At 47.0% G+C, this 12,787-nt stretch overlaps 1 protein-coding gene and 1 long non-coding RNA gene across 2 annotated transcripts in view; one reads left to right on the top strand and one right to left on the bottom strand.

Moving 5' to 3' along the window:
- The window catches only part of LOC112547016 (uncharacterized), a 30,993-nt gene extending 29,575 nt beyond the window's left edge, over positions 1–1,418 (top strand). Inside the window, exon 4 of the long non-coding RNA XR_012896092.1 lies at positions 1,288–1,418. This is a non-coding gene — a long non-coding RNA (uncharacterized LOC112547016). The remainder of the gene's footprint in view (positions 1–1,287) is intronic.
- The window catches only part of TRAP1 (TNF receptor associated protein 1), a 38,971-nt gene extending 26,198 nt beyond the window's left edge, over positions 1–12,773 (bottom strand). The window contains exons 1-4 of the mRNA XM_075899109.1: positions 12,640–12,773; positions 8,494–8,661; positions 6,780–6,862; positions 5,714–5,854 (exon numbers count right to left, since the gene is read on the bottom strand). Of these exons, the coding sequence (XP_075755224.1) occupies positions 5,714–5,854; positions 6,780–6,862; positions 8,494–8,661; positions 12,640–12,724 (477 nt within the window). The 5' untranslated portion in view covers positions 12,725–12,773. The remainder of the gene's footprint in view (positions 1–5,713; positions 5,855–6,779; positions 6,863–8,493; positions 8,662–12,639) is intronic.
- Positions 12,774–12,787: the final 14 nt, after the last annotated feature.

Genomic DNA, 12,787 nt, shown 5'->3' with positions numbered 1-12,787 from the left:
GAGGGATTGTTCAGCAGTTATGGCAAATGGTCTTGTCGATGCCCTAGTCAATATATGGAATATCGAGGTAGCTCAGGCAATTGACATAATTGCTCTTAAGTGCCTTCTTCGGGCTAGCTGAGCCAAGTTTGATCCCTGGTTTCCTGGGGAGTTGATGGTGGCAAAACGGTCTGTGCCATGGCTAGAATGCTGCTGCAGGAGAACTAAAGTTGAGTCCGACTGATTGCAGGTTAGAGCTGAATTGCGAGCTTACTCTGTGGCCATGCTGACAGTGGAAAAAAAGCTACTTCTTCACCCGTATAGCATCCGCAAAATGCCAACCAGTGGAACTGTTTCGAGTGGTGCGGGGCCTGTTACAGTCTGGCACTCATGACGAAATGGAGGAGTTCTTGGCTCCCTGCTGGGATATGTTCGCAAAGCACTTTGTGGATAAAATCGCTCACAGAGTCTGATTTGGACTCTGACTGCTGTGTAAGTGGGGGATAGAATGTGTTGAATGCACCATCCCGTTGTTTTTCTTTGGAACAGTTTCAGCTGTTGCAGATCGAGGATGTGAATAAGGTGCTTGGAGGAGTGCGACCGACCATGTGCTCGCTCAATCCCTGCCCTTCATTGCTTAAATCTAGCTGGGAAGGGATGACTGGTTGGGTCCAGGGGATTATTAATGAGTCTTTTAGATCTGGTATGGTTCCTGCCACCTTGAAAGATGCAGTGATAAAACCGCTACTTAAGAAGCCTTCCCTGGACCCATAGGATTTGAATAACTATCATCCAGTTGCTAGTATTCCCTTCTTGGGCAAAGTACTTGAGCAGGAGGTGGCGTTGCAACTCCAAGCTTTCTCGGAAGAAACAGATTATTTAGATCCATTTCAGTCTGGCTTTAGGCCTGGTTTTGGAACTGAAACCGCCTCGGTCGTCCTGGTAGATGACCTCTGCTGGGAGACAGATGGGGTAGTGCATCCCTGATGATTCTCTTGGACTTCTCAGAGGCTTTTGGTACCGTCGACCATGGTATCCTTCTGGAATGCACGGAAGGCGTTGGGTATCAGAGGTACTGTTTTGTGGTGGTTCCAGTCTTATTTGTAGGAACGCCTTCAGAAGGTGGAGCCAGGAGGCTGCTATTCGACCCCTGTGGCAATTGTGCTACGGAGCCCCGCAAGATTCCATCTTGTCCCCTATGCTGTTTAAACAAATACATGAAGCCGCTGGGCGAGGTTGTAAGGAGTTTTGGAGGATGGTGCCATCAATATGCAGATGACACCCAATTCTTTTTCCCTGTGACATCAGAACCAGGTGTGGCAGTGACGGATTTAAACCAGCGTCTGGAGGCGGTGATGGACTGGATGAAGTCAAACAAGCTGAAACCGAGTCCAAATAAGACTGAGGTCCTGTGGATCAGGAGGCCATCTGTTCAGGAATGTGGTGTGGTACCTCTTCTTGATGGGGTTACACTCCCCCTTAAAGAAAGGTACGCCGCTTGGGAGTCCTCCTAGACCCTTTTTTAACATTTGAGAACCAGATTTCTTCGGTGGCCAGGAGTGCTTTTGGACAGCTTTGGCTGACCTGCCAGCTGCGACCCTTCCTGAACAAGCATGACTTGGCCACAGTGATCCATGCTCCTGTTGCAATAATCCAATCAGGAAGTAATGTGCTTTATGTGGGGCTGCCTCTAAAGAGCCTTTCAACTGGTCCAAAATGGAGCTGCTTGAGTTTTAACTAATACTTATTATACGGAGCACATTATACCAGTGCTCCGGCAGCTGCATTGGCTTCCGCTATGTTTCTGAGCACAATTTAAAGTCTTGGTTATGACCTATAAAGCCCTAAATGGGTTGGCTCTGGGGTATATGAAGGACCATCTTCTCCCATATGAACTTGCCCAGGGATTGAGGTCAGCTGGGGATGCTCTGCTCAGTGTTCCTCCACTTATGGAGTCAAGATTAACATCTACGCGGAACAGGGACATCTCAGCTTTTGCTCCCAGGCTGTGAATTCTCTCCCCTGGGATATTCGCATGTCACCAATGTTAGCATTGTTTCGGCATCACGCCAAAGCCACCCTTTTTACTCATGCTTTTATGAGTGTTTGAGTTTGTAGGTGTGTATCCCTCCTCTCAAGATGTCTTAAGCAGGTTTTATGTCTCTCTGCGGTCTAGTATTTATTTTAATTTTTATATATATTTATATTGTGTTTTTTAAAAAAGTTGTAAGCTGCCTTGATTATTTTAAATAGACAGGCAGGGTAAAAATGTTTTAAATAAATAAAATAAAATAAAATAAATAAATATATTCATCCTAGAATACTCAGTCAGCTGACTGAGGCGCTATCTGAGCCGTTAGCTATCATCTTTGAAAAAACATGGAATTCATGAGAGATTCCAGAAGACTGGAAAAGGGCGATAGTGCCCATCGATAAAAAGGAAAAAAAACCAACAACCCAGGAAACTACAGACCAGTCTAACCCCTCTGCCAGGGAAGATAATACAGCAAGTAATTAAGGAATTCATCTGCAAACATCTGGAAGATAATAAGGTTGACAGGTAACAGCCAGCATGGATTTGTAAAGAACAAATCACGTCAAACCAATGCGACAGCTCTCTTTGATAGGATAACAAGTCTTGCGGATAAGGGAGAAGCAGTGTGGTATACCTAGACTTTAGTAAAGCATTTAATACAGTCTTGCATGACCTTATCAATGAACTGGGAAAATACAACCTAGACAGGGCTACTATAAGGTGGGTGCATAACTGGCTGGATAACTGTTCTCAGAGAGTAGTTATTAATGGTTCACAGTCATGCTGAAAGGGCATAACAAGTGGGGTTCCACAGGGGTATGTTTTGGGACCAGTTGTGTTCAATATCTTCATCAATGATTTAGATAATGGCATAGAGAGTATACTTATAAAGTTTGCAGATGATACCAACCTGGGAGGGGTTGCAACTGCTTTGAAAGAGGGTCAGAATTCAAAATGATCTGGACAAACTAGAGAAATGGGCTGAACTTAAACAAGATGAAGTTCAACAAGGACAAATGCAAAGTACTCCACTTAGGAAACATAAGAACATAAGAATGGCCGTACTGGGTCAGACCAAAGGTCCATCTAGCCCAGTATCCTGTCTGCCGACAGTGACCAGCACCAGGTGCCCCAGAGAGGGTGGACCGAAGACAATGATCAAGCGATTTGTCTCCTGCCATCCCTCTCCAGCCTCTGACAAACAAAGGCCAAGGACACCATTTTCTCCCCTGGCTAATAGCCTTTTATGGACCTAACCTCCATGAAATTATCTAGCTTATAAAGGGATAACAAGTCTTGTGGATAAGGGAGAAGCAGCGTATGAAAGAACAATCAGTTTCACGCTTATAGAATGGGAAGCAACTGTCTAGGAAGGAGCACTGCAGCAAAGGATCTAGGGGGTCACAGTGGACCACAAGCTAAATATAAGTCAACAGTGTGACACTGTTGCAAAAAAAGTGAACAAGATTCTGGGATTCATTAACAGGAGTGTTGTAAGCAAGACACAAGAAGTTATTTTTCCACTCTACTCTGCACTGATTAGGCCTCAGTTGGAGTACTGTGTCCAGTTCTGGGTGCCACGTTTCAAAAAAGACATGGAGAAATTGGAGAAGGAACAAAGAAGAGCAACAAAAGTTATTAAAGGTCTAAAAAACATAACCTATAAGGGAAGACTGAAGGAATTGGGCTTGTTTAGTTTAGAAAAGAGAGGACCGAGAAGAGACATGATAGCAGTTTTCAAGTATCTAAAAGGATGTTACAAGGAGGCGGGAGAACAATTGTTCTCAACCTCTGATGACAGGACAAAAACCAATGGACATTGGACATTAGGAAAAACTTTCTAACTGTAAGGGTAATTAAACACTGGAATAAATTGCCTAGGGAGGTTGTGAAGATATTTAAGAGCAGGTTGGATAGACATCTATCAGGGACAATCTAGACCAGGGCTACTCAACTTTGGAAGCTCTAGGGGCCACAATGATACTCACAGCACATGCTGAGGGCTGCAACTTTAGTGTGGGTGCATATATATGCAAATAGCTTCTTACAGTGACAGGCATGAATACAAAAATTAAGGCAAGACTACACAACATGCAGGCCCCATTTACCTAATTTCCAGCCATATGACAGCACTTTTAATGAGAAATGACAGTCCAGGCATTTAACTACTAAAACGCATATCAACAGAAGACCATTATATGGCTACTTTTTTGTTTTGGCTCTCAGCTGCATGTGGGCCGCAAACAAATGGGCTGCAGGCCCCACATTGAGTAGCCCTGATCTAGACAGTGCTTGGTCCTGCTGTGAGGGCAGGGGACTGGACTTGATGGTCTCCAAGGTCCCTTCTAGATCTAGTGTTCTATGATCAGACTTGGAAAAAGTAGAGAAAATGGCAACTTGGGATGTTAAAATGTGTGTGGGGAGGGAGGGGGGTCTTTTGTAAATGTGTAACTGCTGAAATTTTCTGCTGGTGCTCACAGGGAGTCTGCTTTTAAGCCGGCTCTCCACAACACTGGCTCCCACCTGCCTGCCCCACCCTCCCTTCTCCCACGCTGCTGCCTCTGAGGGAGGCAGCAGCACAAATGGGGGGAGGAGAGTTGGCTTTTAAGCTGGCTCCCTATGAGCATTAGCTTCCACCTGCCCCCACCCCACCGAGCTGCTGTCTCTGATACAGAGGCAGCAGCATGCCAAGGGGGAGGGGCGGGCTGGCTGCATGTAGCTGTGAGGATTACCAGTGAGCCTAGACTCACTGGTTAACTGTGTACAGGTACACATTCACATCCCTAATGGCAACCAAAACGATTAGAGGTATGGCACAGTTGCCATATGAGGAGAGATGAAAAAGACGGACTGAAAATAGACAACTAGTGGAGATATGATACAGGTCTTTCTCCCTAGTAGGGAGAAAGCAAAAAAGGAAGTGTTAATTACCCTTTTAGATAACACAAAAACGGGGGTCACCCAATGAAATTAACAGGTGGCAGGTTAAAACAAATATAAGGAAGTACTTCTTCACACAGTCAACCTAGGGAAATCATTACAAGGGGATTTTGTGAAAGCATAACTGTATTCAAAAAGAAGGCGATACATTCATGGATGATAAATCCACCATTGGCTAATAGCCAAAATGGCCGGGGAGGCAACCCCATGCTATGTCCTGAACCCAGTCATGCCCTTCAAGAATAGATATGGGACAGATTACAGTGCTGGGTTTACAGCTGTGTCTAGACCCCCGACTGATCCTGGTTCCTCTTTGCCTCCTCTTATATAGCAGAGTCCCCACTATAGGCACCTAAACTCACTGCAAGATTTTTTTTTTTTAAATAAGGAAGAGCCCAGCTGCCTTTTAGTGGGGATACACATGCAGAATGTGGAAAGTGCTTTGGTTCCAACAAGCACCATGAGAGAAGCCATAGGTTGTTTCCAGGAAAGAGCTGGAGCAGGGAGCTCCTCACAGGGGCAGGGGATGGTGCGGGGACACAAACTTGGGGTTATAGACTCAATCTAGTATCATTGACGAGCACCGATCAACCTTGTATACACAAGGCTGTGAAGGGCCAAGGGCACAAGGAGGTTGTGGAGACTAATGGGGGCTGCACTCCAGCTCAGCTTCTACTGGGCTTCAGCTAGGACAAGCTGTGGAGCAAGTGGAAGGAAGAAAGGTGACTTCCTGTTCCACGTGCCAACTAAGGGAGATACCTGGATGGTGATAGTTCCCTTCTCGCTGTCTGTCTGCAGGTGAATCTCCATCTCTGGTAAGACTTTCCCTTCAGACATCAGCTTATGACGCAGCTTTTCCAGTGCATCGCTGCCGTTGGAGATCAGCTCCCGGATAAACACCTGGGGAAGGAACAGTGGTATGTACCGCAGCCTCTGTCTAGCTAGCACTGTACTTAGCCAGCTGCACTGCACCCACAACAGTCAGAGTGCACTGCTGGCTCACACGCAGGTTCCTGTTCCAGCCTAGAGGCTTGTCAGAAGAGACAGACTCACAAACACTCTTGATGTGACTCACAACACTCTTGATGTGACCATGTCACAGCCCTTAAATGAGGTGACACTGTTGATTCCTATGGAATGGACGCGTGGGGTTTTGGCACTTCAGCCTTCTGAGTGATACTGATGCCAGAAAACCCAGGGCACATTCTTTCTAATGGAACCAGAAGCCCATAGTGAAGCATCCTTTCCCAAACATGGCTGGATGGCGTGCCTAGGCAAGGCCTTAGTTAAAGATCAGGAGCACATGCCATTCTCGCCAAGGCACAAAGATTTACCTCTGTCAGCAGGGTCCCAGCAGTCTTTCATCAATACCTGCCTTTAAAATGCTGCACAAAAAAGCTAAGGAAGAAAAATGGCCAGTAAAAGGAAGGGGATAGTGCCTGCAAGGCAGCATACTAGCCCAGCATTGTCTTGACTCCATTAGCTCCTTTGGGCTGAAGTTCCACATGCAGTGCAGCACAGAGCCAACTGTATTTCTCCACTTAGTAGTGTGGGGGCTCATTTGTTTAAACTTGGTACTAAAACACAGCCAATTGCCAGAGCCAGAACAGGCCCACTGAGTCATCTGGATGTATTTATACATGAAATTAAAAACACACACTAAAGATTTCACTGAAGCTTGGAGCGCAGCCATCCTGGGGTCTGTTGGGAAGTGGAGCAGGCATTCCACTGCGAGAACAGTGTCTGGCACTGCCACAGACCTACAGAAATGTGGCTTTGCCAACAGAAACTTCACCAGCATCAGAGCGATTAGCGGGTGACCTACCTCCTTCTCAGAGTACAAGGAACGTGCCACAATGTCCAACAGCTTCTTCGTCTCTGCCTGGAACTCATGTTTGGAGGCTTCTCCTATAATTAATCACACACAGCCAAAGGCATTTCACACAGTTCTCAGAAAGGAAAGGTGCACACAGCTTCAGCAATGTGCCTCAGCCTCTCAGGGCTCTATCTAGGACTGGCAGGAGATACAGGCATCCAGGGCCACTACAGAGACTGCCAACAAAGGCACTATTTTAAAATGCCAGAATGTTTTTGCCATGTGGGCACCCTGTCATCTAAGACAACACACAGATCACAGAACGACCATTAAACAGCGTATTATGTGAGCTTAGGTCACTACATGTGTGGGCTGAAGCAGAACCAGTGATCAAGAGGTGAAAAACTACACTTCATTCCCAAGCCACAGAGCCATCCACTCCCCAAATCTTCATCTCTAAAAATGCCCTCCCCTGCTTCCCAGCTAATCCTTCCACATCTAACTCTGGCAGTGTGTGGTGCTCTAAGACATGAGCACTCACTGTTGTACCAAATAGAGGGTGGTGGCGAGAAACATGCCAAGGAGCTTTCTGCTAATGCCCTACTCTGAGAGCTTCAACAAGCACTCTAAGCTCTCAACATAAAAAGCATGTGCTGAGTAGAATAGTAGGAGCCACTGTGTTAATCCAGGACCTCTGCTCGAGCAGCCTCAAGACTGCTCATACCCCAGTGATTAATATGCTTAGAGAGAGACAAAGAGAACACCACTATACAAAATGCTTCCCTCAAGAGGCTCTTTTTAAAAAGTCCAATCTTTGGCATTTGCTACGCTAGACTCTCACTCGAGACCCTAAGTAATACAGTCCATGGCCTGTCACATGTCTGCAGCAGTGTGTGGACAAAACCCCAGATTCTCTGACCCCAGAGGGCTAGATGATGGATTCAGGGGGCAGTAGACCCTCATTCATTTAAGGGCTTCATGGTTCTGGTCCTAGAACCTTTAAGATGCTATTTCTGTGTTCAGATCACTCCCGTGATTTTAAAGCAGTTCTGGTTGGAGGCAGGCAAAGTGATTTGTTCTAACCAAAAGGCCAACAGCATGATTTTAATCGGAGACCCCTATCATCAAAAGCAATGAACTAGGCAGGCACAGCTCACTTCTGTAACAAATGAGATGTAGTAAGAGGCAGATCCTTGGGAACCCCCTTCCACACACACAAAAGTTACATCCATCAGAGCACACTGCAGGCTTCTGCCCAGCTGTAACTACAGAGGAGTGTCTCTCTCACTTTTAAGCAGTTTTACTTCCCATCAGGTCCATACTACCTGGGAGACATTGAGAGGATACAGAGTGAACATGTTCCTCCTGTTTCATTCTTCATTGTAGTTACTACTCTGCTAGAGGGATGTTTGCCTTGTGGTGTTCGTTCTGGTGATTTTATATTTGCTAGGATACCTGGAGGTCCTTGACCATGAGACTCCAATAATCCATTGTTATCGAAGCATCAGTGATCACTTCCTTCCACAAGTCTCGAAAGTCCATTCCATAAGCAATGCTGGGATGACAGTTTCACCTTTTCCTCCCTTGGACACACATCCTGGAAGATAGCCCCATGCTCCTACCCTCCCAGTTAGGTACGGTTTTGCCAGGACAGTACCATTTCACTGGGTTTTCACACACTCCAGGAGACTCCCTGCCAACCACAGCCCCGGCTTCTGCTCACCTTTCACGTTCTCTGAATTGCTGATGATAGTGTGCAGGGGTTCATCTTCTTTGGTCTCAGTTGCCTGGGTACTGTACTTCTGCCCAGCGAGAACACTGAAGGTGGCCACGTTGTGTCGGGGGATGGGGAAATGGAGGGCTGCTCTCTGAAGACACGTGGTTCCTCTTTCTAAAAGATGTGATTCAAGAGGTTTTATTCTAAATCACACACACTAGAGGTAGGGAAGCGCTAGCTAGGTCACAGGTCCTCTTCCCGGAGGCAAATGCAAGAATGCTCCCTAGGGTACACCCTCCCATGCATTGCCCAGTCAAGTTTTCAACCCCAGCAAGGGGGGAGGGTCTCAAAGTGGAGTCTAAAGGTCACATTGTTATTTTTAGCCCCGTGGTACAAGCCCAACCAGCCAATGGGAGTTGAGAAATTGTGCTGCACTGCCCCCGCCCCCAGCAAAAATATCTCTCAGCTCTCAATGGCCAGTTTTCAGAGAAACAAGAAGATAAAACACAATCCCTTAGGCTCACATAGCATATAGTGCAGGATCCCACACTTTCAAACTCAAAAGACCACTTCCCCCACTTCTGAAGTGGGAGTAAAACCCAGCAGTTGCTTAGTAGTGCACAGCAACACAACCCAGAAAATCAGGATAGGAAATAAAGAGTGAGACCGTATACAACTGAAAACAAAGGGAGAATTTGCTACAATGACCCTACTGCACCATGGCCAGGCTGCCACCCTAAGACTTCAATTAAAGTCCTATGGGATTTTTCCAGATGAGTGCCCAAGAAGTCAGTTTGCATTTCATCTGAAGAAAAGAGGTCTCCAATAGTACATCATCTCCTGCCATGCTGCATAGTTCAGTACAGAGAAAGTGCTACCTACTTAATTGCCAACACTAACTAACGCCTGGTCTATACTAGAAAAATAAGTTGGTTTAACTACTTGGGGAAAAATCCACACAAGTAGTGCTGTTCAGCCAACCTAAGTCCCATGTACATAGCACTAAGTTAATGGAAGAATTCTTCCATAGACCTAGCTATTGGCCTCTTAAGGGAGGTGAAAAATAACAGAAGAATCCCTCCAGTTGGCCTTGGTAGCGTTTACACTGAAGCACCATAGCAGTGCAGCTGAATTATTTTAAGTGCAGACGTGCCTTAAAGCAATGGTTTTCAAATCTTTGAACATCATGAGATATGTGGATTAGGACTCTAAGATCAGATTGACAAGTCTTACTAAACAAACTGTGTGGTCTGCCATTACAGGATTTCTCTCAAATCTTCACCGCTCCCCCCACCAAGAGCTCATGTACCTTAGGGGTCTCCAATAGTACATCACCCAATCTGAAAACCACTGTCTTAAAGCCATCAAATATTCTCCCTACAGATGAGATCAACTACCCAGAAATGTTGAAGCCACACAGTAATGCAAAAAATCTCATGACTTGAGTCTGATCACGGCCTATCTATACTAGGGTTTCCTGTCACATCTCTTCCTCCTATTCTAAAGGGACCCCACAGACCATAGTGACAGCCTACAAAGCAGCATCAGCAAGCCATTAGGAGTTGCAGACACACCAAGGAACCATGATGACCAGAGGCAGCTAATAGCCCAGGATGCAGGGAGATTCAGGGAGGAAATGGCCAAAACCCACAACTTTTCATTTTACTGCACTTGAAACTCAACAGCTCATTAATTCTGATACCACTGAGTACCAGCTGCTTTGACAAAGCCGCTGTAAGATAGCAAGGGAAGTAGCAACTAGTATTAGTGATGTGAACGCGTACCTGTGAAGCACGCCCCCCTCCCCCCCCACACACACTGATGCCTCTGATAGAGGTAGCCATCTGGATTGAGAGTGGGAGCCGCTTTCCCTCCCCCGCCCCAGCTAGTAAACATGTAGCCACTGAAAATTTCAGTGGTTTACCTAAAAAACCCATTTTAACATCCCTGACTGGCGTCAGAGTGCATATGAGCTTTCAGATTCCGTTGGCCTGTCGTCTTGTCAGATCTCTTAAGCATGGTCAGTATTCCAAGGCCTTTTAGAACTCAAGTTAGTTCCTCAGAAACTGGCATTCCGCCACTCACAGCGGCTTCAGCATAGTGCTTACAGGCACTGTGGCTACCGGCAGTGCTCTATTTTGATTCCTGGTCATGTTAAACTGGGATAGTTATTTTCTAATCTAAATAAGGTCTCCATGCAGTGTCAGTGGCATAGTTTATTCTTCCACAAACTGAAAGGAATTATAGGTGGGAAAAAACATTAATTAATCTGTCCTGCCCGCACTCCCCTTCCCTACTACAGAGTTCCAGGTGGGCTGTCTGCTTTTCTAGTACCTCAGTACTGGAACCTTCACTTCAACCCATTACAGTACAGTAATGGGCGTTTGAATAATCAAGAGGCAGGGGCTACTCAGCAATGAGGTGGCCTTTCCCATGGCCAGGTGCTCCTCATCCCCACAGTCTCTGCTTGGCCTCACCAGGACCACAGCTTCCCCCCACCCAGTGCCTGCAGAAAGCAGGTGCCATCAGCCCTGTGGTAGTACATGGAGCCCTCTTCAGCTCTGCTATCATAGCCTGGATTGCAGCAAGCTATGCTTCCACAGAAAGCATTCAGTAGCTGGGTGACTTCCCCCGTGGCCAGCAGCTCCTACTCCTCCCAGTTCAGAGTATGAGGAGGGTCTCTGTTCAATTATGTGAACCTCAACATTATGTGATTCTCTTCCTTGCTCCCCAGCATATTCTTCACATATTTACTGCTTAGCCAAGCTAAGAGCTAAAAGTCTCAGTCTGCTCCTTCAGCCCCTTAACATGTATGTTGCTCTTCTCTGAATACTCTACAGATCATGGCAAACTGAGCAATCTATCTAAAGTGCCCACAGGAAAGTGGAATGGCCTACATGCAATAGTCTCATGGACATATGGAGGGCTTATGACCTTGCTCTATTTCCTTTCCCAGATCTTTGTGTTACTATTTGTTAATCACTGACAATGTGCTCAACCTGTCTAAGCCACAAGGTAGCCTCATTCCCAAAGAGTAATCAAGTCAACCAGGGTTGTGCAGTTGCTGGTAACTGACCAGTGAGCAATACCTACAAACTGTTAGGCAACTTGAGTCCAATTTTTCTGACTGGAAGGAATGTACTACTACAGCCTTTTAACGCCACACAACTGAGTATACTAGGGTTTAGTGAAAAGTGAAGCAAGTCTGTTGGTTTAAGTCACTAGATCTCAAGAGAGGAAAATACAATCAGCAGCCTGAAAGAAACAAAAGGCTTAAAAGCCTGCTCCCCCTGAGCACTCTCTCCCGACCTCAGCCCCTCACATAAACATTTAACCACTGGAAATTCTAGCAGATAAATGTTTACACAAACACACACTAATTAACATCCCCAATAGCAACATGTATATGGGTAACAAAACCGAAACTCCAAAACAAGACATTGCACTACACATGCTTCTCCCTGGGAGGAGAGGGTGAGAGAACACCACATGACAAGTGTAATCATGTTGGTATTAAACTATATAGATCAAACATAGTCTAACAGTGTTTATTGGGAAAATACTATGGCCTTCCAAAGTATTTTAATTTTTTCCTGTCAAAACAGTGGAAGGAACTGGAGTATAGAAAGCTAAGTTGTCTTAGTGTTAGATGTTGTGATAAAGAAATCCCACTGTGATCTAGGGATGCTGAAACACGTGTATTTGTGTAAACTGCTGAAACGTTTAGCAGTTCCAAGTTTCCATGCAGGAGGCAGTCCCATCTGGGGACTTTACAAGCCATACTCTCTGGGCCAGTGGGATGCAATGACTGACACCACAAAGTGCCAAGGCTCAGGCCCAGCTGCGGACCCGGATGCGTAGGAAGAACGAAGCGGCTCCCCCGCGGGCTACGGTTATTCAGCTTCGTCCTTCTGCTGCGGGCTGGCCCCCGCCCTTTGCGGCTGCACCTAAAAAGGGGGGGAGGGGCGGTACCGCAGCCGACAGGGGCGAAGGCAGCCCGGGCCCAAGGACGTGGCAGCCGCTGCTCTCTCCGCCGGGCGGCGCGAGCTGCAGGTCCCAGCCGAGACGCCTCCAGCCTCCCCGCCACCGTGCCCGGGCAGGGGCCGCTCAGCACCGTCTGTCCAGGGACCGAGCTCCCAGCCCTACGCTCACCTGCCACCGCCCGCCGCCCCGCGGGACTCCCCGCCCGCAGCAGGGCCCGCAGGCGGCTCCCGCGCAGTAACAGCTCCCGGGCCATGCTGGGCCGGCCGCACGCGGCGTCTGCGAGGAGGGGCCTCTCGCCTCCTGACGCGGCGCGCGC

Source organism: Pelodiscus sinensis, chromosome 16, assembly GCF_049634645.1.
Source record: "Pelodiscus sinensis isolate JC-2024 chromosome 16, ASM4963464v1, whole genome shotgun sequence".
Lineage (NCBI taxonomy): Eukaryota > Metazoa > Chordata > Testudines > Trionychidae > Pelodiscus > Pelodiscus sinensis.
Note: the sequence above shows the minus strand (reverse complement) of the source record. Positions and strands in the feature narration are given on the sequence as shown.